The 23,016-nt window shown below is 44.2% G+C and overlaps 1 protein-coding gene across 3 annotated transcripts in view; it reads right to left on the bottom strand.

The window, feature by feature from the left end:
* Positions 1 to 23,016, bottom strand: part of LOC133545978 (complexin-2-like) — a 239,220-nt gene that overhangs the window by 138,916 nt on the left and 77,288 nt on the right. For all 3 annotated transcript variants that reach the window (XM_061891736.1, XM_061891735.1, XM_061891734.1), the window contains one exon: positions 21,578 to 21,686. In XM_061891736.1, coding sequence (XP_061747720.1) covers positions 21,578 to 21,608 — 31 coding nt within the window. In that variant the 5' untranslated portion in view covers positions 21,609 to 21,686. The remainder of the gene's footprint in view (positions 1 to 21,577; positions 21,687 to 23,016) is intronic.

Below are 23,016 nucleotides of genomic sequence, written 5' to 3' on the forward strand. Positions count from 1 at the left end.
AGATCCACTATGGACTGGACTCTCACTATTATGTTAGATCCACCATGGACTGGACTCTCACTATTATGTTAGATCCACTATGGACTGGACTCTCACTATTATGTTGGATCCACTATGGACTGGACTCTCACTATTATGTTAGATCCACTATGGACTGGACTCTCACTATTATGTTAGATCTACTATGGACTGGACTCTCACAATATTATGTTGGATCCACCATGGACTGGACTCTCACTCTAAATTTCCTCATCCACGAATCTTTCATTGTCGCTCAAATTAATGGGTAAATTGTCGTTGTCTCAGACCGAATCGCTCTTGCTGCTGGTGGCCATGATTGTAAACAATGTTCAGATGTGAGGAGCTCCACAACCCGTGACGTCACGCGCACGTCGTCTGCTACTTCCGGTACAGGCAAGGCTTTTTTTTATTAGCGACCAAAAGTTGCGAAATTTGATCGTGGATGTTCCATCCATCCATTTACTACCGCTAATTACCTTTTGGGGTCGCGGGGGGCGCTGGCGCCTATCTCAGCTACAATCGGGCGGAAGGCGGGGTACACCCTGGACAAGTCGCCACCTCATCGCAGGGCCAACACAGATAGACAGACAACATTCACACTCACATTCACACACTAGGGCCAATTTAGTGTTGCCAATCAACCTATCCCCAGGTGCATGTCTTTGGAAGTGGGAGGAAGCCGGAGTACCCGGAGGGAACCCACGCACTCACGGGGAGAACATGCAAACTCCACACAGAAAGATCCCGAGCCTGGATTTGAACCCAGGACTGCAGGACCTTCGTATTGGGAGGCAGACGCACTAACCCCTCTGCCACCGTGATGTTCTCTACTAAATCCTTTCAGCAAAAATATGGCAATATTGTGAAATGATCAAGTATGACACATAGAATGGACCTGCTATCCCCGTTTAAATAAGAACATCTCATTTCAGTAGGCCTTTAATTCATCAAATGTGAGCATTCATGAAAACAACAGGTGGCGTGGTGCTGCAGACGCGGCGTGCACAAACACAGCCACCGGCGTGTGTTCAGTGTTCACTTGTCAGCGTCGTGTCACCGCCGTCGACTGCAGCACCGGCCGCAGCGCGTCGATGCAGCGCTCGACGTCAACACAAATGTGCTAATGGTCAATCTCCCGTTTCAGAGCGGGCTTTCATCCACTTTTTTCACTACATGCTTGGCAACACTCTTCCCTGCTGCCTCCCTGATTGAGGTTTCCTCGCCTCGCCCTTCAGATTTACAGTAATGGTGGCAGCGGGAGGGGGAAGTGCACGCAGAAGAGGCAGGAATGAGCGATGAGTTGGGAAAAAAATTCCGTAGAATAAGTCCGAGGAGGCCAAACGTGCTCAGTTAACTGTGCATGTTGCCAGGTGCATGCTTTTAAGGGAGCCATTTGGCAACCTCGGCATCCTTTTCCTCCCAAGCCTGAGGAGGTGGAGCTGATGCCATGGGTGATAAATCCTCACCAGCATGGAAGCCATAAAAACACACACACACACACACACACACACACACACACACACACACACACGCTTGTATTTCTTACCTACTTGAGACCTCCGAATAATGCCTACTACTTTGGGACCACCCTTTCTAGATATGTAAAAATGTGTGTATACAACATAAATAATATATACATGCTTCACGGTGGGAGAGGGGTTAGTGCGTCTGCCTCACAATACGAAGGTCCTGCAGTCCTGGGTTCAAATCCAGGCTCGGGATCTTTCTGTGTGGAGTTTGCATGTTCTCCCCGTGAATGCGTGGGTTCCCTCCGGGTACTCCGGCTTCCTCCCACTTCCAAAGACATGCACCTGGGGATAGGTTGATTGGCAACACTAAATTGGCCCTAGTGTGTGAATGTGAGTGTGAATGTTGTCTGTCTATCTGTGTTGGCCCTGCGATGAGGTGGCGACTTGTCCAGGGTGTACCCCGCCTTCCGCCCGATTGTAGCTGAGATAGGCGCCAGCGCCCCCCGCGACCCCGAAAGGGAATAAGCGGTAGAAAATGGGATGGATGGATGCTATGCAAATATAAAAGAAGCTCGTTGTGAAAAATGAGTTGGAATTTGGGCATTTTTACAATAAAAGTCCTAATTTGACTCACCACAAAATGACGACTGGATGAATGTTAGCATGCTAACGGGTAGCATTTGTCAATTAAAACGTTATATGATGGGGGTGTACAGTTGTTAAATTGGCCAAAAAAAAATTAACGCGCTAATGTTAGCATGCAAACAGTTATCATGTGTAAAATACAAAGTTATATTACTGAAGTGTAGGGCTGCAAAATAAGCAAAAAAAATCAAACTTGCAAGCTAATGTTAGCATACTAATAGTTTGCATGTGTCAAGCATCAAGTTGGCCATCACTATGGACTGGACTCTCACTATTATGTTAGATCTACTATGGACTGGACTCTCTCACTATTATGTTAGATCCACTATGGACTGGACTCTCACTATTATGTTAGATCTACTATGGACTGGACTCTCTCACTATTATGTTAGATCCACTATGGACTGGACTCTCACTATTATGTTAGATCCACTATGGACTGGACTCTCACTATTATGTTGGATCCACTATGGACTGGACTCTCACTATTATGTTAGATCCACTATGGACTGGACTCTCACTATTATGTTAGATCCACTATGGACTGGACTCTCACTATTATGTTAGATCCACTATGGACTGGACTCTCACTATTATGTTAGATCTACTATGGACTGGACTCTCACAATATTATGTTAAATCCACTATGGACTGGACTCTCACTATTATGTTAGATCCACTATGGACTGGACTCTCACTATCATGTTAGATCCACTATGGACTGGACTCTCACTATTATGTTAGATCCGCTATGGACTGGACTCTCACTATTATGTTAGATCCACTATGGACTGGACTCTCACTATTATGTTAGATCCACTATGGACTGGACTCTCACTATTATGTTAGATCCACTATGGACTGGACTCTCACTATCATGTTAGATCCACTATGGACTGGACTCTCACTATTATGTTAGATCTACTATGGACTGGACTCTCACAATATTATGTTGGATCCACCATGGACTGGACTCTCACTATTATGTTAGATCCACTATGGACTGGACTCTCACAATATTATGTTAATCCACTATGGACAGGACTCTCACTATTATGTTAGATCCACTATGGACTGGACTCTCACTATCATGTTAGATGCACTATGGACTGGACTCTCACTATTATGTTAGATCTACTATGGACTGGACTCTCACAATATTATGTTGGATCCACCATGGACTGGACTCTCACTATTATGTTAGATCTACTATGGACTGGACTCTCACAATATTATGTTAAATCCACTATGGACAGGACTCTCACTATTATGTTAGATCCACTATGGACTGGACTCTCACAATATTATGTTAAATCCACTATGGACTGGACTCTCACTATTATGTTAGATCCACTATGGACTGGACTCTCACTATTATGTTAGATCCACTATGGACTGGACTCTCACTATTATGTTAGATCCACTATGGACTGGACTCTCACTATTATGTTAGATCCACTATGGACTGGACTCTCACTATTATGTTAGATCCACTATGGACTGGACTCTCACTATTATGTTAGATCCACTATGGACTGGACTATTAGATGCAATGGCCTTTTTCCGTATTGGGACCATGATTTATGTCTTGACTTGTTCACACCTCCTCATATGGAAGGTGCTTTTTCCTTGTTGATGTCTCAAGAAGGGTAGAAATATAATACACACACACACACACACACACACACACACACACACACACACACACACACACACACACACACACACACACACTCATCACTCTTCCTGCTTTACAGATTAAATCAATTTGTCATTTGTCCACTTTTCTCCCAACGAGCTGTAAGCCCCCAGGCTTTACAAGTGTGCAGTAGGGCTCTAAAAGGGGGAGGGGGTCCACGCGAGTATATTACAACTCCAGGTCCAAAGCACATCAATGTTTCATGCATGCACACGTTGCTTGTATTTACAACAGTGGCAGGTCGTAAAGTCCACACTTTGCCGGTGTCTTACCTTAAAGTGGCAGTAAAGTGGAAAAACAAGTCGACTTTTTTAATGCTTGTGTTTCTTTGCATCCATTAAACCATATTCATTTAAACGCCGCAAAGTATGTGAAAATGCCGTCTCCACATAAAATGCCACAAATTCAGTCAGCCATTTTGAATATTCCCCAATTTCCCAAAATGTTACGTCACTGTAGTAACGCTTTTGCACTCTGATTATAATATTAGACCAGGTCATACTGGAAATGCGCAAAAAATGGACAAAGGTGTGCGGTCTATCATTCACAACCCCTGTATAAGGCATGAAGACCTATGTTTTTCTTTTTTTATGCATTCTAGGTCATTAATAAATAAATACATAAAACTCCGCTAACAATGGGAGTCAATGGGGGCTCTCTATTTTGCTCACAAAACATGCGAACAGTCTATTAGAGATGTCTGATAATGGCTTTTTGGGAGATATTCGATATTGTCCAACTCGGAATAACAGACTCCGATTTCAACCAATACCGATATATACAGTCGTGGAATGAACACATTATTATGCCTAATTTATTTGTAATACCCCGCTGGATGCATTAAACAATGTAACAAGGTTTTCCAAAATAAATCAACAGAAGTTATGGAAAAAAAAGCCAACATGGCACTGCCATATTTATTATTGAAGTCACCAAGTGCATTATTATTTTTAACATGCCTCAAAACAGCAGCTTGGAATTTGGGACATGCTCTCCCTGAGAGAGCATGAGGAGGTTGAGGTGGGCAGGTTTGGGGCGGTGGGGTTGAGGTGGAGGTGTGGGTAGGGTGTATATATTGTAGTGTCCCGGAAGAGTTAGTGCTGTAAGGGGTTCTGGGTATTTGTTCTGTTGTGTTTATGTTGTGTTACGGTGCGGATGTTCTCCCGAAATGTGTTTGTCATTCTTATTTGGTGTGGGTTCACAGTGTGGCGCATATTTGTAACAGTGTTAAAGTTGTTTATACGGCCACCCTCAGTGTGACCTGTATGGCTGTTGACCAAGTATGCATTGCATTCACTTGACTATGTGTGAAAAGCAGTAGATATTATGTGATTGGACCGGCACACAAAGGCAGAGCCTTTAATGAAAGCCCCCGATATTGTTGTGTGGGTGGAGATCGGGAGAAATTCAAGAGAATTGTTGCCCAGGGAGATTTTCGGGCGGGGCATTGAAATTCGGGAGTTTCCCGGGAAAATGGGGAGGGTTGGCAAGTATGACTGGGAGACGCAACTGCTCTGTACTTCTCTCTATGTCCGTGTACCGCTCCGTACAGCGGCGTTTTAAAAAGTCATACATTCTACTTTTTGAAACAGATACCGATAATTTACGATATTCATTTTAAAGCATTTATCGGCCGATGATATTGGCTGTCCGATATTATGACATCCCTACTCTGATTATAGTATTAGATCAGGTCATACTGGAAATGCACAAAAATTGGACTGAGATGTGCGGTCTGTCATTCGCAAACCCTGTATAAGGCATGAAGACCTATGTTTTTCTTTTTTTATGCATTCTACGTCATTAATAAATAAATATAGAAAAAGTCCACTAACAATGGGAGTCAATGGGGGCTCTCTATTTTGCTCACAAAACAAGCAAACAGTCTTTATTAGAGATGTCCGATAATGACTTTTTTGCTGATATCCGATATTGTCCAACTCTGAATTACCGACTCCGATATAAACCAATACCTATATATACAGTCCTGGAATGAACACAGTGTGGCGCATATTTGTAACAGTGTTAAAGTTGTTTATACAGCCACCCTCAGTGTGACTTGTATGGCTGTTGACCAAGTATGCCTTGCATTCACTTGTGTATGTAAAAAGCCGTAGATATTATGTGATTGGACCGGCACACAAAGGCAGTGCCTTTAAGGCACGCCCCTGATATTATTGAGTGGGTGGAAATCGGAAGAAATTCAGGAGAATGGTTGCCCAGGGAGATTTTCGGGAGGGGCACTGAAATTCAGAAGTTTCCCGGGAAAATCGGGAGGGTTGGCAAGTATGACTGGTAGACGCAACTGCTCTGTACTTCTCTTTAGACAGAGATGTGCGGTCTATCATTCGCAACCCCTGTATAAGGCATGAAAACCTATGTTTTGGGATTTTTTATGCATTCTAAGTCATTAATAAATAAATACGTAAAAAGTCAGCTAACAATGGGAGTCAACGGGGGCTCTCTATTTCGCTCACAAAACAGTCTTTATGCATATCATGACCTGAATATTGACCAAATATCAGTAATGGGCACAATTAAGTAATCCTCTCGAACTATGTAAAAGGGCGGCAGCCGTAAACATCGGGGAGAGAGAGAGAGAGGAGGAGGAAGAAACCAGAGCCATAGTCAAGCGGATGCTGAGCGTGAGCGACAAAGAGCCCGAGGAAGAAGACGACGCACGAAGCTGAAAAGCTGGGGCGGAAGAGCGAGCAGTGAACGGCAAGGCTGGAAAGCAACCCGGGAGAGACTTCGTTATTGAAAAATAAGAGAAGTCTAAACCTGCTCGCCAGAATGTCCTTCCTTGGTGGTCCCTGGAACCCGCACGACAGCAAGAAACTGTCACAGTGACCTTTTTATCACGTTTGGAGTTTGCATTTCTTGTTTAGCACTAAGCAAATACCGCCACATGATGCTGAGTGTTTCACCTGTTTAGCAGAGCTTGTAAAAACATATCGTTCATCCTCTTTGTGTTTGGCCTCACAAATATAATTTTCTGGATCATCATTTGTCCCAAAGTATTCGTTGTCGGCTCTCACAAAGTCTGCACGATGTTGTTGATGAGGAGGGGATCTGAGATTTTCTACCGCAACGTCACGCGATCCCGCGGGTGGCTCGCTCATTATCTCTCAAAATTTGATGTGTTTTGATCGTATCTATTTACTCGCACACTTTGGAAGTCTTTAGGTGTCCTAAATCTGATATATATGATAATAGCTTCAATATAGAGGCAACTTTTTTTTTTTTTTTGCGACTTTAATCACCAAGCTGTGATGCCCCAGCAGTAAAAGCATCAACAATACGCCAAGCAATCAGTTTTACGGCAATCGAAAGGAAGTATTATTGTCGCACAACTATTTGTATCTCAATCCTTGCGTCTGTAATCCAATTCACTTGTCTGTATCTCAAATTGTGTGTGGGTGTAATCAAGTTATCGGGTTTGTGTTACGATTTGTCTATGGGTAAAAAAAAACAAAAAACTGCATTTCCTCGATTGGCTTTCTTTAATATGCGACTTTTTGCGTCACGTGTAAAAAAAACAACAACAAAAAACAGCCAATCAGGGCTACCGCTTCACAGAGATCTGATTACACACACACATTGTCATTTGTTATAGCTTGGTGACATGATACATTGCACATGAATGAACATATAAAATATAAATGTGACAGATTGTAGCCAAAGGCTGATTTCCATCTGCATCTCATTGCAAAGAAACAAGCCCAGGGCCCCCACTATTGCAGCGTTATAGTGGGTTCTATATTTCATGCACTTATTTTTGCTTTATTTTCTATCCGGCACGAGTGGAAAGCCGGTCTCTGAAAACAATGCCTACATTAAACTGGTCCGAGGTGATAAAACAAGGTTCAATCAATCAATGTTTACTTATATAGCCCTAAATCACGAGTGTCTCAAAGGGCTGCACAAGCCACAACATCATCCTTGGCTCAAAACCTCAACCCAATTGTCATGTTGGGATCATATTTTGTTTAAGTTATGTCCTGTTTGGTTTTTGGACTCTTTTTAGTTCCTGCTTTTTCACTCCCTTGTCTTGTTTCCATGGTTACCCATTAGTTTCACCTGTCATGTCACGCACCTGATTTGTTTTGACTCACGCACCTGTTCAATCACCACAGTATTATTTAAGCCACAGTTGCCAGGTAGTCAGCCTGGTGACATCACGCAGTGGAAGAGTGGCCGTGCGTAACCCGAGGGTTCCTGGTTCAAATCCCACCTCGTACCAACCTCGTCACGTCCGTTGTGTCCTGAGCAAGACCCTTGTGGGGCGGTATAGCTCGGTTGGTAGAGTGGCCGTGCCAGCAACTTGAGGGTTGCAGGTTCGATTCCCGCTTCTGCCAACCTAGTCACTGCCGTTGTGTCCTTGGGCAAGACACTTTACCCACCTGCTCCCAGTGCCACCCACACTGGTTTAAATGTAACTTAGATATTGGGTTTCACTATGTAAAGCGCTTTGAGTCACTAGAGAAAAGCGCTATATAAATATAATTCACTTCACAATTCACTTCACCCTTCACCCTTGCTCCTGATGGGTGCTGGTTGGCGCCTTGCATGGCAGCTCCCTCCATCAGTGTGTGAATGTGTGTGTGAATGGGTAAATGTGGAAGTAGTGTCAAAGCGCTTTGAGTACCTTGAAGGTAGAAAAGCGCTATACAAGTACAACCCATTTATTTATTTATTTACTACCCTCGCTCTATGCCGATGAGCCAAGCCCATATCTCCTTCAAAGTACGTTTTTTTTTGTTATTCATGCCATAGTGCTAGTTTTTTGTTTTCATAGTCAAGTTTTTATACCTCCTCTGTGAGTGCTTTTCGTTTGTTCCTTTTTTCGAATAAAATTAAAATGTCATTACCGTCACGTCGTGTCCAGTCCAACCGCTTTGCACCACTGGAAAAGCAACCGCACCCCAGTCCACGTCATGACACCAATGGGATGAATATGAGAAACCTTGGAGGGGACCACAGATGTGAGTGGACCACCCCCCAAATTAAGTCTGTGTTACTTAGAAAAGTGTTTTTCAACCACTGTGCTGTGAGATCAATTCTGGTGTGCCGTGGGAGATGATCTAATTTCACCTATTTGCTTTAAAAATATGTTTTGCAAACCAGTAATTATAGTCTGCAAATTATATGTTGTTGTTGAGTGTCGGTGCTGTCGAGAGCTCGGCAGAGTAACTGTGTAATACTCTTCCATATCAGTAGGTGGCAGCCGCTAGTTAATTGCTTTGTAGATGTCAGAAACAGCGGGAGGCAGTGTGGAGGTAAAAAGGTGTCTAATGCTTAAACCAAAAAGTGAGTGCCCCTAAGAAAAGGCATTGAAGCTTAGGGAAGGCTATGCAGAACGAGACTAAAACTGAACTGGCTACTGTCAGAGATTGTTGGTGACGAAGCCAAAGATGCAGAGAAGGAGGCAGTCATTTAATAGAGAAACATGATTTAATTAAAATACTAAAATAAGAGCAAACAAAAAGGGTACTAACAAAAAGCGCGAACGACGCGGATAATAAACTAAAAGAGCTAGCATGGGAGCTAGCAGGAAACAGAAGTTGTTACTTGTAGTATGAAAACAAAACGGAAGCAGGGAACAAAAGACAGTAAGTTACAAATATAGCTTACCGCTACGCTGCAATGACAAGACACGAAATGACATGACAGGAGCAACAATAGTCCAGCACAGACTGGATGGGAAGGCAGGTTCAAATAGCACCTGGCTGATTGAGAGCAGGTGTGGCCATGTGCCAAACAGCCATAGCTGAGGGGACACAGCATTCAGGGATGAAACACAGGAAACAGACAAAATAAGAGCGCTGACAGGAAATACTACACACACAGAGGAAACAAAGACAAATGCAGAGGAAAAAACTAAAATATAACCAAATTGTCAGGGACGAAACTGACAGCTACAAAGTCAACAAAAACAGAATGCTGGACGACAGCAAAGACTTACTATGGAGCAAAGACGGTGTCCACAAAGTACATCCGAACATGACATGACAATCAACAATGTCCCCACAAAGAAGGATTAAAACAACTGAAATGTTCTTGATTGCTAAAACAAAGTTGATGCGGGAAATAATCGCTCAAAGGAAGACATGAAACTGCTACAGGAAAATACCTCCAAAAAAAGAGAAAAACACCAAAATAGAAGTGCAAGACAAGAACTAAAACACTACACACAGGAAAACATCAAAAAATTCAAAATAAGTCACGGCGTAATGTGGGAGGCGGTGACAGTACACCTACTTTGAGACAAGAGCTACGGTGATGCATGCTTGGTTATGCTTTAAAGTCATACACAACAATTACGACAAAGACTTTCAACTGTAAACTGAGTTTCGTTTTTTTAATGATGTCTGCTGGTGGTGTTCCTTCTAGAGATGCGCGGTTTGCGGTTTATCCGCGGAGTCCGCGGATAAACCGCGGGTCGGGCGGGTGACATGACGAAAAAATAGATTTTAATTAGATTCGGGCGGGTGGCGGTTGAACCATCCGGAAATATTTAATTTACATGGTTCTGGGATCGGTATCCTTTACCATTCAAAAAGTCATTTAAGACCCGTGTCACAAAGCAAAGAAGACAACAGGAGACGCTAATATTCTCTAGAATGACTGCCGGCAGTCACCCAGATAATAAGTATTAGGGTGTGCTATGAAGCCATTGGCTTTGTCACCGTCTACAACATGTACCATCTGCTTGTCAGTCCAGCATCATGTTGTGTGTGGCTTCCGCAACAACACGCACACGACTGCAAGGCATACTGGGTGACACTGAGTACACTAATGGTTGTGATATAAACAATTTTAACACTCTTACGCAACAAATACCCAGAATCCTTTGTATCCATGACACATCCTGACTATTTTATACACCCCGCTAGCAGCAACCCCCCCCCCCCCCCCCCCGTGCGTCGGTAAGGTGGGTGGGGTGTAAAATATATTCAGGAATTGTCACGGATACAAAGGATTCTGGGTATTTGTTGTGTTGCATTTATGTTGTGTTACTGTGAGGATCTTCTCCCGAAATGGGTTTGTCAATCTTGTTTGGTGTGGCTTCACAGCGTGGCGCATATTAGTAAGTGTTAAAGTTGTTTATATCACAACCATCAGTGTACTCTGTGTCACCCTGTATGCCTTTCAATCTTGTACGTGTGGTTGCGGAAGCTGCATACAACATGTTGCCGGACTAACAATCGGTTTGTACATGTTGTTGAAGATGTCAAAGGCAATGGCTTCACAGCACGCCCATATTCTTGTCATCAGGATGAACGCCATCGGATATTCGCGAGAACGTTAGCGGCTCTCATTGTCTTCATTACTCTGTGAAACGGGTTTAAATAGCTCTGTGAGTGGTAAAGGTGGCCGACCTCTGATGTATTTCAGTGGGCGGGTGGCGGTCGGTTGCGGTTCTGATAAAATGTTGGTTCGGGTGGACGGCGGATGGATGACGACTTTGGAGATGCGGTTGCGGATGATATAATTGCCTATGCGCGCATCTCTAGTGCCTTTGTATTTTTTCAACGAATAAAAAAAGCTCAAAAAAGGTTGAAAAACACTGACTTAGAATATGTTCTCCATACTTAAGTGTTCTATTTGTATACTTGGTAAACTCTGATCCGGCCCTCGGGCCGTACATTTGACACCCCCTGCTGTGATTCATGGAGTGTTTGACTGCCTGTCTGCCGAGTGGCATCTTGATGGAGTCGGAGCTTACACTTCTCTGTGTTTTTGACGCGCACAGGGGACCTCATAATGTTTGATGAGGCGGCGGCGTCCTGCATTTGCATTTCTATCGTCGATCTAAAAATGAAAGTTTAAGCGAGACGCGAGGCGGCGTGCATCCTGTCAAACCCTTTCCCTGTCACCTTGTCGTCATGCCCGCCCAGCCTCCCTTGACAAGAAACACTTCTCCACTTGTAGGACCGTGAGGCGGGGGGAGGGTCCCGGGTGGGCGGAAGGGGAGACGACCTTGCCCGTCACGGGAAAAAAAAGGGCCGACGGAATACAAATGTCGGCCTGGGCGGGAGCAGATGGAGTGTGACGGTGCGGCGGGGGCTCGCCAGATAATTGCCTGCAGCTAATCCACCGCACACTCCAGACTCGTTAGTTGGACCAACCTCTCGCCAAATACTCTGCCTAAAAAGCCTGCACGCCGCATCAGTGGGCCGCGTTCTCCTGCCTTGCACACGCACGGCAGTTTCCACGGCACTTACACGAAACCCGGAACGCCGACCCTGCATGCGGCGTGCACAAAGACTCGCAGCCTTTTGAAGACGCAGGCTGTTCCAGATTTGAAACGTAGGCGTCCGTACCTGCACTCACGCTCATATGTTCGTTTTTTTGCACGCAATGGAACAACGGACCCAGATGTAAAACATCTTTTGCACAGCCAGCCTTTTCATATAAAGCCATAAAGGAATGGAACAAGCTCAACTTCAATCAATCAATGTTTATTTATATAGCCCCAAATCACAAATGTCTCAAAGGACTGCACAAATCATTACGACTACAACATCCTCGGAAGAACCCACAAAAGGGCAAGGAAAACTCACACCCAGTGGGCAGGGAGAATTCACATCCAGTGGGACGCCAGTGACAATGCTGACTATGAGAAACCTTGGAGAGGACCTCAGATGTGGGCAACCCCCCCCCTCTAGGGGACCGAAAGCAATGGATGTCGAGCGGGTCTAACATGATACTGTGAAAGTTCAATCCATAGTGGCTCCAAGACAGCAGTGAGAGTCCCGTCCACAGGAAACCATCTCAAGCGGATCAGCAACTTGAAAAGTTGAACAGATTACTCTTCATTTACAATTGAAGTTAAAAAGTGGCTTTGGAGCAATCAAAGCTGCTCACACGGTCAATAAGGTGGCCACTATGATTGACACATCAACATAGTGTGTATTATGTGAGGACTCTTCTTCGGCATGGTAATGCCGGTGTAGTTTTCCCGTGGATGCGTCGAAGCAGAACACAGCAAAGGTAATATATAAGGTCTTTATTAAATAATAAAAGGCTAGGAACAAAAACACTGGTGTAAAGAGAAGGCAAACCAAAAACGCTAGTATGAGAACTAGGAAGTAAAAGTAAACAACTAAGCTAGCACGAAGGTACACAAAAAACATGAGCTGGAATAAACAAATGGCTTAGCGTAAAAGCTAGCGAGAATATACATCAATCAATCAATCAATGTTTATTTATATAGCCCCAAATCACAAATGTCTCAAAGGACTGCACAAATCATTACGACTACAACATCCTCGGAAGAACCCACAAAAGGGCAAGGAAAACTCACACCCAGTGGGCAGGGAGAATTCACATCCAGTGGGACGCCAGTGACAATGCTGACTATGAGAAACCTTGGAGAGGACCTCAGATGTGGGCAACCCCCCCCCTCTAGGGGACCGAAAGCAATGGATGTCGAGCGGGTCTAACATGATACTGTGAAAGTTCAATCCATAGTGGCTCCAAGACAGCAGTGAGAGTCCCGTCCACAGGAAACCATCTCAAGCGGATCAGCAACTTGAAAAGTTGAACAGATTACTCTTCATTTACAATCGAAGTTAAAAAGTGGCTTTGGAGCAATCAAAGCTGCTCACACGGTCAATAAGGTGGCCACTATGATTGACACATCAACATAGTGTGTATTATGTGAGGACTCTTCTTCGGCATGGTAACGCCGGTGTAGTTTTCCCGTGGATGCGTCGAAGCAGAACACAGCAAAGGTAATATATAAGGTATTTATTAAATAATAAAAGGCTAGGAACAAAAACACTGGTGTAAAGAGAAGGCAAACCAAAAACGCTAGTATGAGAACTAGGAAGTAAAAGTAAACAACTAAGCTAGCACGAAGGTACACAAAAAACATGAGCTGGAATAAACAAATGGCTTAGCGTAAAAGCTAGCGAGAATATACATCAATCAATCAATCAATGTTTATTTATATAGCCCCAAATCACAAATGTCTCAAAGGACTGCACAAATCATTACGACTACAACATCCTCGGAAGAACCCACAAAAGGGCAAGGAAAACTCACACCCAGTGGGCAGGGAGAATTCACATTCAGTGGGACGCCAGCGACAATGCTGACTATGAGAAACCTTGGAGAGGACCTCAGATGTGGGCAACCCCCCCCCCTCTAGGGGACCGAAAGCAATGGATGTCGAGCGGGTCTAACATGATACTGTGAAAGTTCAATCCATAGTGGCTCCAAGACAGCAGTGAGAGTCCCGTCCACAGGAAACCATCTCATACAAAGATGAAGGTCGAGAGTCGTCACTGTTGCGCGTGGGCAAATCAGGATCCGAGGAAGACTGAACAGAAAAGGCTGGCTTATAAAAGGAGGGTGATAAGCTGAAGCAGGTGTGCCGTACGAGTGTAGCAGGTGAACTAATGTGTAACCATAGTGATGGACTAAACAGGAAATAAACGGGTCGGACTGAGAATGAAACAAAGATGGAAAAAACAAACATGTGAAGATCTGAGCAGCAGATCGCAACATATTATATTTATCCATGACAGCATTTTTGTTGTAAATTGTGAGGTGTGTGTGTTAAAATCATGGTTGTTTTTTTTTTTTTTTTACAAATTATAACGCCTTAAAACTCATTTGTATACTCTAGCCTTTAAATAGACTCCCTTTTTAGACCAGTTGATCTGCCGTTTCTTTTCTTTTTCTTCTACGTCCCACTCTCCCTTGTGGAGGGGGTCCGGTCCGATCCGGTGGCCATGTACTGCTTGCCTGTGTATCGGCTGGGGACATCTCTGCGCTGCTGATCCGCCTCCGCTTGGGATGGTTTCCTGCTGGCTCCGCTGTGAACGGGACTCTCGCTGCTGTGTTGGATCCGCTTTGGACTGGACTCTCGCGACTGTGTTGGATCCATTATGGATTGAACTTTCACAGTATCATGTTAGACCCGCTCGACATCCATTGCTTTCCTCCTCTCCAAGGTTCTCATAGTCATTATTGTCACCGACGTCCCACTGGGTGTGAGTTTTCCTTGCCCTTATGTGGGTCTGCCGAGGATGTCGTGGTGGTTTGTGCAGCCCTTTGAGACACTAGTGATTTAGGGCTGTATAAGTAAACATTGATTGATTGATTGATGTGAACAAGAGTGTGTATTGCATGGGTGCCCAAACTTTTTCTGCAGGCGAGCTACTTTTCACTTGACCAAGTCGAGGGGATCTACCTCATTCTTATATATACGTTTTTGTTGACAAGAGAAAGGTGTTTAATAATAATACAAGCATGTTTAACACGTATAGATTCCTTTCTTTCATGAAGACAAGAATATAAGTTGGAGTATTACCTGATTCTGATGACTTGCATTGATTGGAATCACACAGTAGTGCTGATAACGTCCACATTTTCAAATGGATGAGAAAAAAAGGGCTCCTTTCTGTCTGATACCACATGAGAGTGGTTTGGCATCTTATTTGTCTAGCTTCCATACTCGTTTTTATAAACTTTACAAGAAATACAATGGCGCCAAACTCCGTGCACGTCAGTTTTTTGAAACTTTTATTTTGTTAGCGCAGCCAGGAAGAAGCAGCGCTTTTATTGCGAAGACAGGAACTGTGCAGTCGGTCGTTAGCGTTGTGACGGCAGGCACGATGCGAGAGTCCGTTGAAATAAAAAGTGTTTCTCGCCTTCCCCTCGATCAACCAGTGTTATCTCAGAAGATCTTTGGGTGCCGTGAATGTCAATCAAATGACAAAAGTGACGTCTTAGTGAAGATTGATGATCACTAATTATTAGGTCTATTTTTTCAATGCCTGGCTGGCGATGGACTGACACACACTCTACAATCGACTGGTAGCTCACGATCGACGTAATGGGCACCCCTGGTGTATTGTCTTTGTGTGATGATGTAAATGAGATGTGGTTGTGTTGTATATTAAGTATGTGTCCATGAAAGGCCATTTTATGACTTTCCTTGATTTGATTATATGATATGATTTTATTGTCATAATTTTATTGCATGATTTTTTTTTGCATCCCTTTGATTTAGGTAGCTAGGGACTGCAGATGGAAATGAGCTATAATATAATCCGTCCTTGAGCTTAATGTTTCTGTGCATTGTCCCTTTTTAAGTCTCACCTTAAAACTCATCTGTATACTCTAGCCTTTAAATAGACCTCTTTTTTAGACCAGTTGATTTGCCGCTTCTTTTCTTTCTCCTATGTCCCCCCGTCCCTTGTGGAGGGGGTCCGGTCCGATGACCATGGATGAAGTACTGGCTGTCCAGAGTCGAGACCCAGGATGGACCGCTTGTCGGGACCCAGGATGGACCGCTCGCCTGTATCGGTTGGGGACATCTCTACGCTGCTGATCCGCCTCCGCTTGAGATGGTCTCCTGTGGACGGGACTCTCACTGCTGTCTTGGATCCGCTTGAACTGAACTCTCGCGGCTGTGTTGGAGCCACTATGGATTGAACTTTCACAGTATCATGTTAGACCCGCTCGACATCCATTGCTTTCGGTCCCCTAGAGGGGGGGGGTTGCCCACATCTGAGGTCCTCTCCAAGGTTTCTCATAGTCAGCATTGTCACTGGCGTCCCACTGAATGTGAATTCTCCCTGCCCACTGGGTGTGAGTTTTCCTTGCCCTTTTGTGGGTTCTTCCGAGGATGTTGTAGTCGTAATGATTTGTGCAGTCCTTTGAGACATTTGTGATTTGGGGCTATATAAATAAACATTGATTGATTGATTGATTGAAATAAAGACTAAACTAAACTAATTACAGTTGCACATGCATACTTTCCAACCCTCCCGGGATTTCCCGTGGATTCCCGAAATTCTGCACCTCTCCCGAAAACCTCCCCGAAAAAATTTTCTCCCAAAAACCTCCCGAAATTCACGCCCCCTCCAGCTCCATGCGACATCAGTGGGGACAGCCTTTTTTTACGTCCGCTTTCCTGTTATATAAACAGCTTGCCTGCCCAATCACGTTACAACATCTACGGATATTTAATAAAAAACTGCACACACAAGGAGACGAGGTAGCAGAACGAGGAAGTTACAGCCGCTGTCTGTAATATCAATCAATGTTTACTTATATAGCCCTAAATCACTAGTGTCTCAAAGGGCTGCACAAACCACCACGACATCCTCGGTAGGCCCACGCAAGGAAAACTCAGACCCAGTGGGACATCGGTGACAATAATGACCCAGTGGGACGTCGGTGACAATGATGACTATGAGAACCTTGGAGAGGAGGAAAGCAATGGATGTCGAGCAGGTCTAACATGATACTGTGAAAGTTCAATCTATAATGGATCCAACACAGTCGCGAGAGTCCAGTCCAGAGCGGATCCAACACAGCAGCGAGAGTCCCGTTCACAGCGGAGCCAGCAGGAAACCATCCCAAGCGGAGGCGGATCAGCATCGCAGAGATGTCCCCAGCCGATACACAGGCAAGCAGTACATGGCCACCGGATCGGACCGGACCCCCTCCACAAGGGAGAGTGGGACATAGAAGAAAAAGGAAAGAAACGGCAGATCAACTGGTCTAAAAAGGGAGTCTATTTGAAGGCTAGAGTATACAAATGAGTTTTAAGGTGAGACTTAAATGCTTCTACTGAGGTAGCATCTCGAACTGTTACCGGGAGGGCATTCCAGAGTACTGGAGCCCGAACGGAAAACGCTCTATAGCCCGCAGACTTTTTTTGGGCTTTGGGAATCACTAACAAGCCGGAGTCCTTTGAACGCAGATTTCTTGCCGGGACATATGGTACAATACAATCGGCAAGATAGGATGGAGCTAGACCAATATAGAGTGATTCTATGTTGTCTGTTGCCATCTCCTGGTGAATGTTGGCTAGAGCGTTATGGGGTTGCTTTTTGATTGGCCAACGATTTACGTGGTGTTGGCCACCTGACGGAAAGTGACTCTCGCCAGTACGGCACGCAAATGGCAGAACATCCATCCATCCATCCATTTTCTACCGCTTATTCCCTTTTGCGGCCGCGGGGAGGCGCTGGCGCCTATCTCAGCTACAATCGGGCGGAAGGCGGGGTACACCCTGGACAAGTCGCCACCTCATCGCAGGGCCAACACAGATAGACAGACAACATTCACACTCACATTCAAACACTAGGGCCAATTTAGTGTTGCCAATCAACCTATCCCCAGGTGCATGTCTTTGGAAGTGGGAGGAAGCCGGAGTACCCGGAGGGAACCCACGCATTCACGGGGAGAACATGCAAACTCCACACAGAAAGATCCCGAGCCAGGATTTGAACCCAGGACTGCAGGAAGTTCGTATTGTGAGGCAGACGCACTAACCCCTCTGCCACCGTGAAGCAGAACAAAGGTTACTCAAATAGTGAAAGGTAAGTGTTGTTGTTTTTTTTTTTAATAAGCAGCAAGCACAGTACAGTTAGTAGAACAACTCTGTTTTTATTACTGTGTATTTGATAGGGGCCGTCTGAAATTCAACTATTTCTTTTATTTATATATATAATAAAATAAATATATGTAGGTAGAATTCATTGAAAGTCAAGTATTTCATACATATATATATATATAATTATATATATATATGAAATACTCGAGTTGGTGAATTATACTCAACCCCTTTTAACCACGCCCCCCGCCCAAACCACGCCTCCTCCCCAGCCCCGACCACGCCCCCCCCCCCCACCTCCCGAAATCGGAGGTCTCAAGGTTGGCAAGTATGTGCACATGTGACACTATTGCAGTGTCTCAAGTAGAATACTTCCATCACTACGCCATCATGAGTACACTGGCCTAAGTGCGCACACTTAGACATCGTAGTGCCGTCCTAAAATGGTCACTTGACAGCAAATTATTGCCAACATTGGATCGCCTGATAAAACACGGACCTGATTTTTTTTTTTGTTTAACCCCTTCCATTACGTATCCACAATGGTGATTATTGAGGGTAGTAAGCGTGCAACACTGTGCACTCACCATTTGGACCGTATTGAGTGCACAATCTATGAAGTGTATTTATTGCCAAAACTCTAAAAATGTTGTTACTCAAGCCCAAGAATTCGCAAGTAGATTTTTTTTTTTTTCTTCAGTTGAAAACAAATTTGCAAGTCAAAAAAACAAACGCATATTCTGCAAATAAAAAACAATTCGCAAGTATAGAAACTATTTTCCTGCAGGCAAAGAAAAAGATTTGCGAATACAAAAAAAATGTATGCGAGTAAAAATAAGATTTGCAAGTCAAAAAAAGTATTTTGTGCAAGATATAAAACGATTTGCAAATATAGAAACTATTTCCGGCAGGTATAACAACTATTTGCAAGTATGGAAACAATATTTGCGGGAATAAACATTTTTTTTGCAAGTATGAAAATAATATTTTTGCAAGTGAAAAAACAATTTGTAAGTAAAAAAAAAAAGTATTAAAAAAAAACTAAACGATTTGCGAGTTTTAAAAAAAAAGGTAAATTCTCCAAGTAAAAGAACGATACGCAACTATTTTTATGCAAATAAAGAAAAACTTCTCAAGTATAAAAACAATATTTTTGCAAGTATAAAACAATTTGTAAGAAAAAAAAAAAAGGTAATTACTGCAAATAAAATGTTTTTTTCCGGAAGTATGGAACCTTTTTTTCTGCAAGTAAAAAAACGATTCGCAAGTATAAAAAAATACTTTTTGCAAATAAAAAACTAATTTCAAGCTTAGCAGACTAATTAGTCAGGAGACTAATTAGGAGTATTTGTTTGTTTACTAGTATGTTCACTATTTTATTTAACGACTTAAGGCCTACTGAAATGAGATGTTCTTATTCAAACGGGGATAGCAGGTCCATTCTATGTGTCATACTTGATCATTTCGCCATATTGCCATATTTTTGCTGAAAGGATTTAGTAGAGAACATCCACGATAAAGTTCGCAACTTTTGGTCGCTGATAAAAAAACCTTGCCTGTACCGGAAGTAGCAGACGATGTGTGCGTGACGTCACAGGTTGTGGAGCGCCTCACATCTGAACATTGTTTACAATCATGGCCACCAGCAGCGAGAGCGATTCGGACCGAGAAAGCGACGATTTCCCCATTAATTTTAGTGAGGATGAAAGATTCGTGGATGAGGAAAGTGAGAGTGAAGGACTAGAAAAAAAAAAGACGAGGGCAGTGCGAGCTATTCAGATGTTATTTGACACATTTACTAGAATAATTCTGGAAAATCCCTCATCTGCTTATTATGTTACTAGTGTTTTAGTGAGAGTATATGGTCGTACCTGTACAACCTGAAAGTCAGAGGGGTGTGGCCACGGGTGTGGTAACCGCCAGTGTCTCTGAGGGGAGCCTCGTTTCTCGACAAGACGAAGCGAAGGCAGCCGTTGGGGCTGGGCTGAGATTATTCCCCCCCCCCCCTCCTCCAGTGGAAGCATCCCACGTTGGGGGGCGGCCGGTCGGCGGAGGCAAGAGAGTCCGCAGCTGCCTCTTTGACAGGTGCACGAGGAACGACGCCAGCTCTCCGCCCATGTCTACGGTAAGATCCGACTTATTACCACAATTTTCTCACCGAAACCATGTGGTCGGGAACCATGTTCGCTTGACCGCTCTGTTCCATAGTAAAGCTCCACCGTCATCTTTCGGGAATGTAAACAAGGAAACACCGGCTGTGTTTGTGTTGCTAAAGGCAGCCGCAATACACCGCTTCCCACCTACGTCTTTCTTCTTTGACGTCTCCATTATTAATTGAACAAATTGCAAAAGATTCAGCAACACAGATGTCCAGAATACTGTGTAATTATGCGATTAAAGCAGACGACTTATAGCTGGAATGGGGGCTGGAACAAAATGTCCGCTACAATCCGCAAGCGTCATCATACCGCGACGTTTTCAACAGGATACTTTGCGCGAAATTTAAAATTGCAATTTAGTAAACTAAAAAGGCCGTATTGGCATGTGTTGCAATGTTAATATTTCATTATTGATATATAAACTATCAGACTGCGTGGTCGCTAGTAGTGGCTTTCAGTAGGCCTTTAACTGCAATAATAAACATATTTTTAATGTACCCTAAGATTTTTTGTTAAAATAAAGCAAAACATTTTTGTGGTCCCCTTTATTAAGAAAAGTATTGAAATAATTTTAGTACTGGTACCAAAGTATTGGTAAGGTTCCAACACTACTATGACACATTCACTTCAATGTGCTCATTTTGGACACTACTAAATTAGGCAAAGACATTATTTCCTCTGAACGCACCGAGATGATCATTAGGCTGGGTTAAAGGAGTTTAACGAGTTAAATAAACGATGGTTTGTACTCCTGTTTCCCCCAAACACTACTTTTAATCGCATCCCATTGAATGTTAACACAGAGTTAAGGAGGCTGCGCTCCATGCAAAGACTCTCTGAAGGCTCAACAACACCCGTGCACTCATCCATCTACATATTCCTACATGATAACAAGTTGATTTTATTGGAGGCATCGGTGTGATAATGTCACGTCCAGGGAGCCATTGTGGCTCGTGTTCTAGAATGAAAAGATGGCAGATTACAAGCCGTCTTTATTATCTTTGTCTCCCTTTCAGGTGCGGGAACGTGGGCTCGGCATGTGCGGATAAGAGCGGCTGCACGGGTGTAGCTTCCGGTCTAAAGTCCAGTCAGGGAGGCCCCGCACCAGGGAGGCGGTCACGCTAACACTAAAGTAAGAGTCAAGGTCCCGGAAGGTACCGACGTCGTTCGAGCAGTCCTTCAAGCTTAAAGCACGGGTACTAGAAAAGGAAAATCTTACCTCCCAACGCTTGCTTCATTACGAAATTCATGGCGATGGCTTTTTTAATCCCTGCCCAGGCGAAGCGATGTCACATTCACAGGTTACCAGCGAGAAGAGAAGATGAGATCTGGGGGGGAAATAAAAATAAACAAATAAATATTAATATTTACTCAAAAAAACTACGATAAGGTGGCGATTTGTCCAGGGTGTACCCGCCTTCCGCCCGAATGCAGCTGAGATAGGCTCCAGCACCCCCCGTAACCCCAAAAGGGACAAGAGGTAGAAAATGAGGTGGCGACTTGTCCAGGGTGTACACCGCCTTCCGCCCGAATGCAGCTGAGATAGGCTCCAGCACCCCCCCAACCCCAAAAAGGGACAAGCGGTAGAAAATGGATGGAGGGATGTATGCAAGGGGGGTATATTGTAGCGTCCCGGAAGAGTTAGTGCTGCACGGGGTTCTGGGTATTTGTTTTCTTTTATTTATGTTGTGTTACGGTGCGGATGTTCTCCTGAAATATGATTAACTACATACATCCATCCATTTTCTACCGCTTGTCCCTTTTGGGGTCGCGGGGGGTGCTGGAGCTTATCTCAGATGCATTCACATTCCTACATCAAATAAATAAACAGCTGCGAATGCAGCTGAGATAGGCTCTAGCACCCGCCCCCCACCCTGAAAAGGGACAAGCCGTAGAAAATGGATGGATGGATGTATGCAGGGGGGTAGGAGGTTGCGGGGGGGTGTATATTGTAGCGTCCCGGAAAAGTTAGTGCTGCAAAGGGTTGTGGGTATTTATTTTCTTTTGTTTATGTTGTGTTACGGTGCGGAGGCTCTCTCGAAATATGGTGAAGTACATCCATCCATCCATTTTTTACCGCTTGTCCCTTTTTGGGGTTGGGAGGGGGGGAGGTGCTGGGGCCTATCTCAGCTGCATTCACAGCTGTTTATTTATTATATGTAGGAATGTGAATGTAGCTGAGATAGGCTCCAGCACCCCCCCAACCCCAAAAAGGGACAAGCGGTAGAAAATGGATGGGTGGACGTACTTCATCATATTTCGGGAGAACATCCGCACCGTAACACAACATAAACAAAAGAAAACAAATACCCAGGAACCCTTGCAGCACTAACTCTTCCGGGACGCTACAATATACGCCCACCTGTTACCCCCTACTCCCCCTGCATACATCCATCTATCCATCGTTTTTCTACTGCTAGTCCCTTTTTGGGGTCGAGGGGGGGTGGGGGGGGGGGGGGTTGGAGCCTATCTTATCTGCATTCACAATCCTACATAAAATAAACAGCTGTGAATGCAGCTGGGATAGGCTCCAGCACCTCCCCTCCCCGCACACGACCCCAAAAAGGGACAAGCGGTAGGAAATGGATGGATGGATGGAGGTACTTCATCATATTTTGGGAGGACATCCGCTCCGTAACACAACATAAACAAAATATT

This window comes from Nerophis ophidion, linkage group LG29 (assembly GCF_033978795.1).
Source record: "Nerophis ophidion isolate RoL-2023_Sa linkage group LG29, RoL_Noph_v1.0, whole genome shotgun sequence".
NCBI classification, from domain to species: domain Eukaryota; kingdom Metazoa; phylum Chordata; class Actinopteri; order Syngnathiformes; family Syngnathidae; genus Nerophis; species Nerophis ophidion.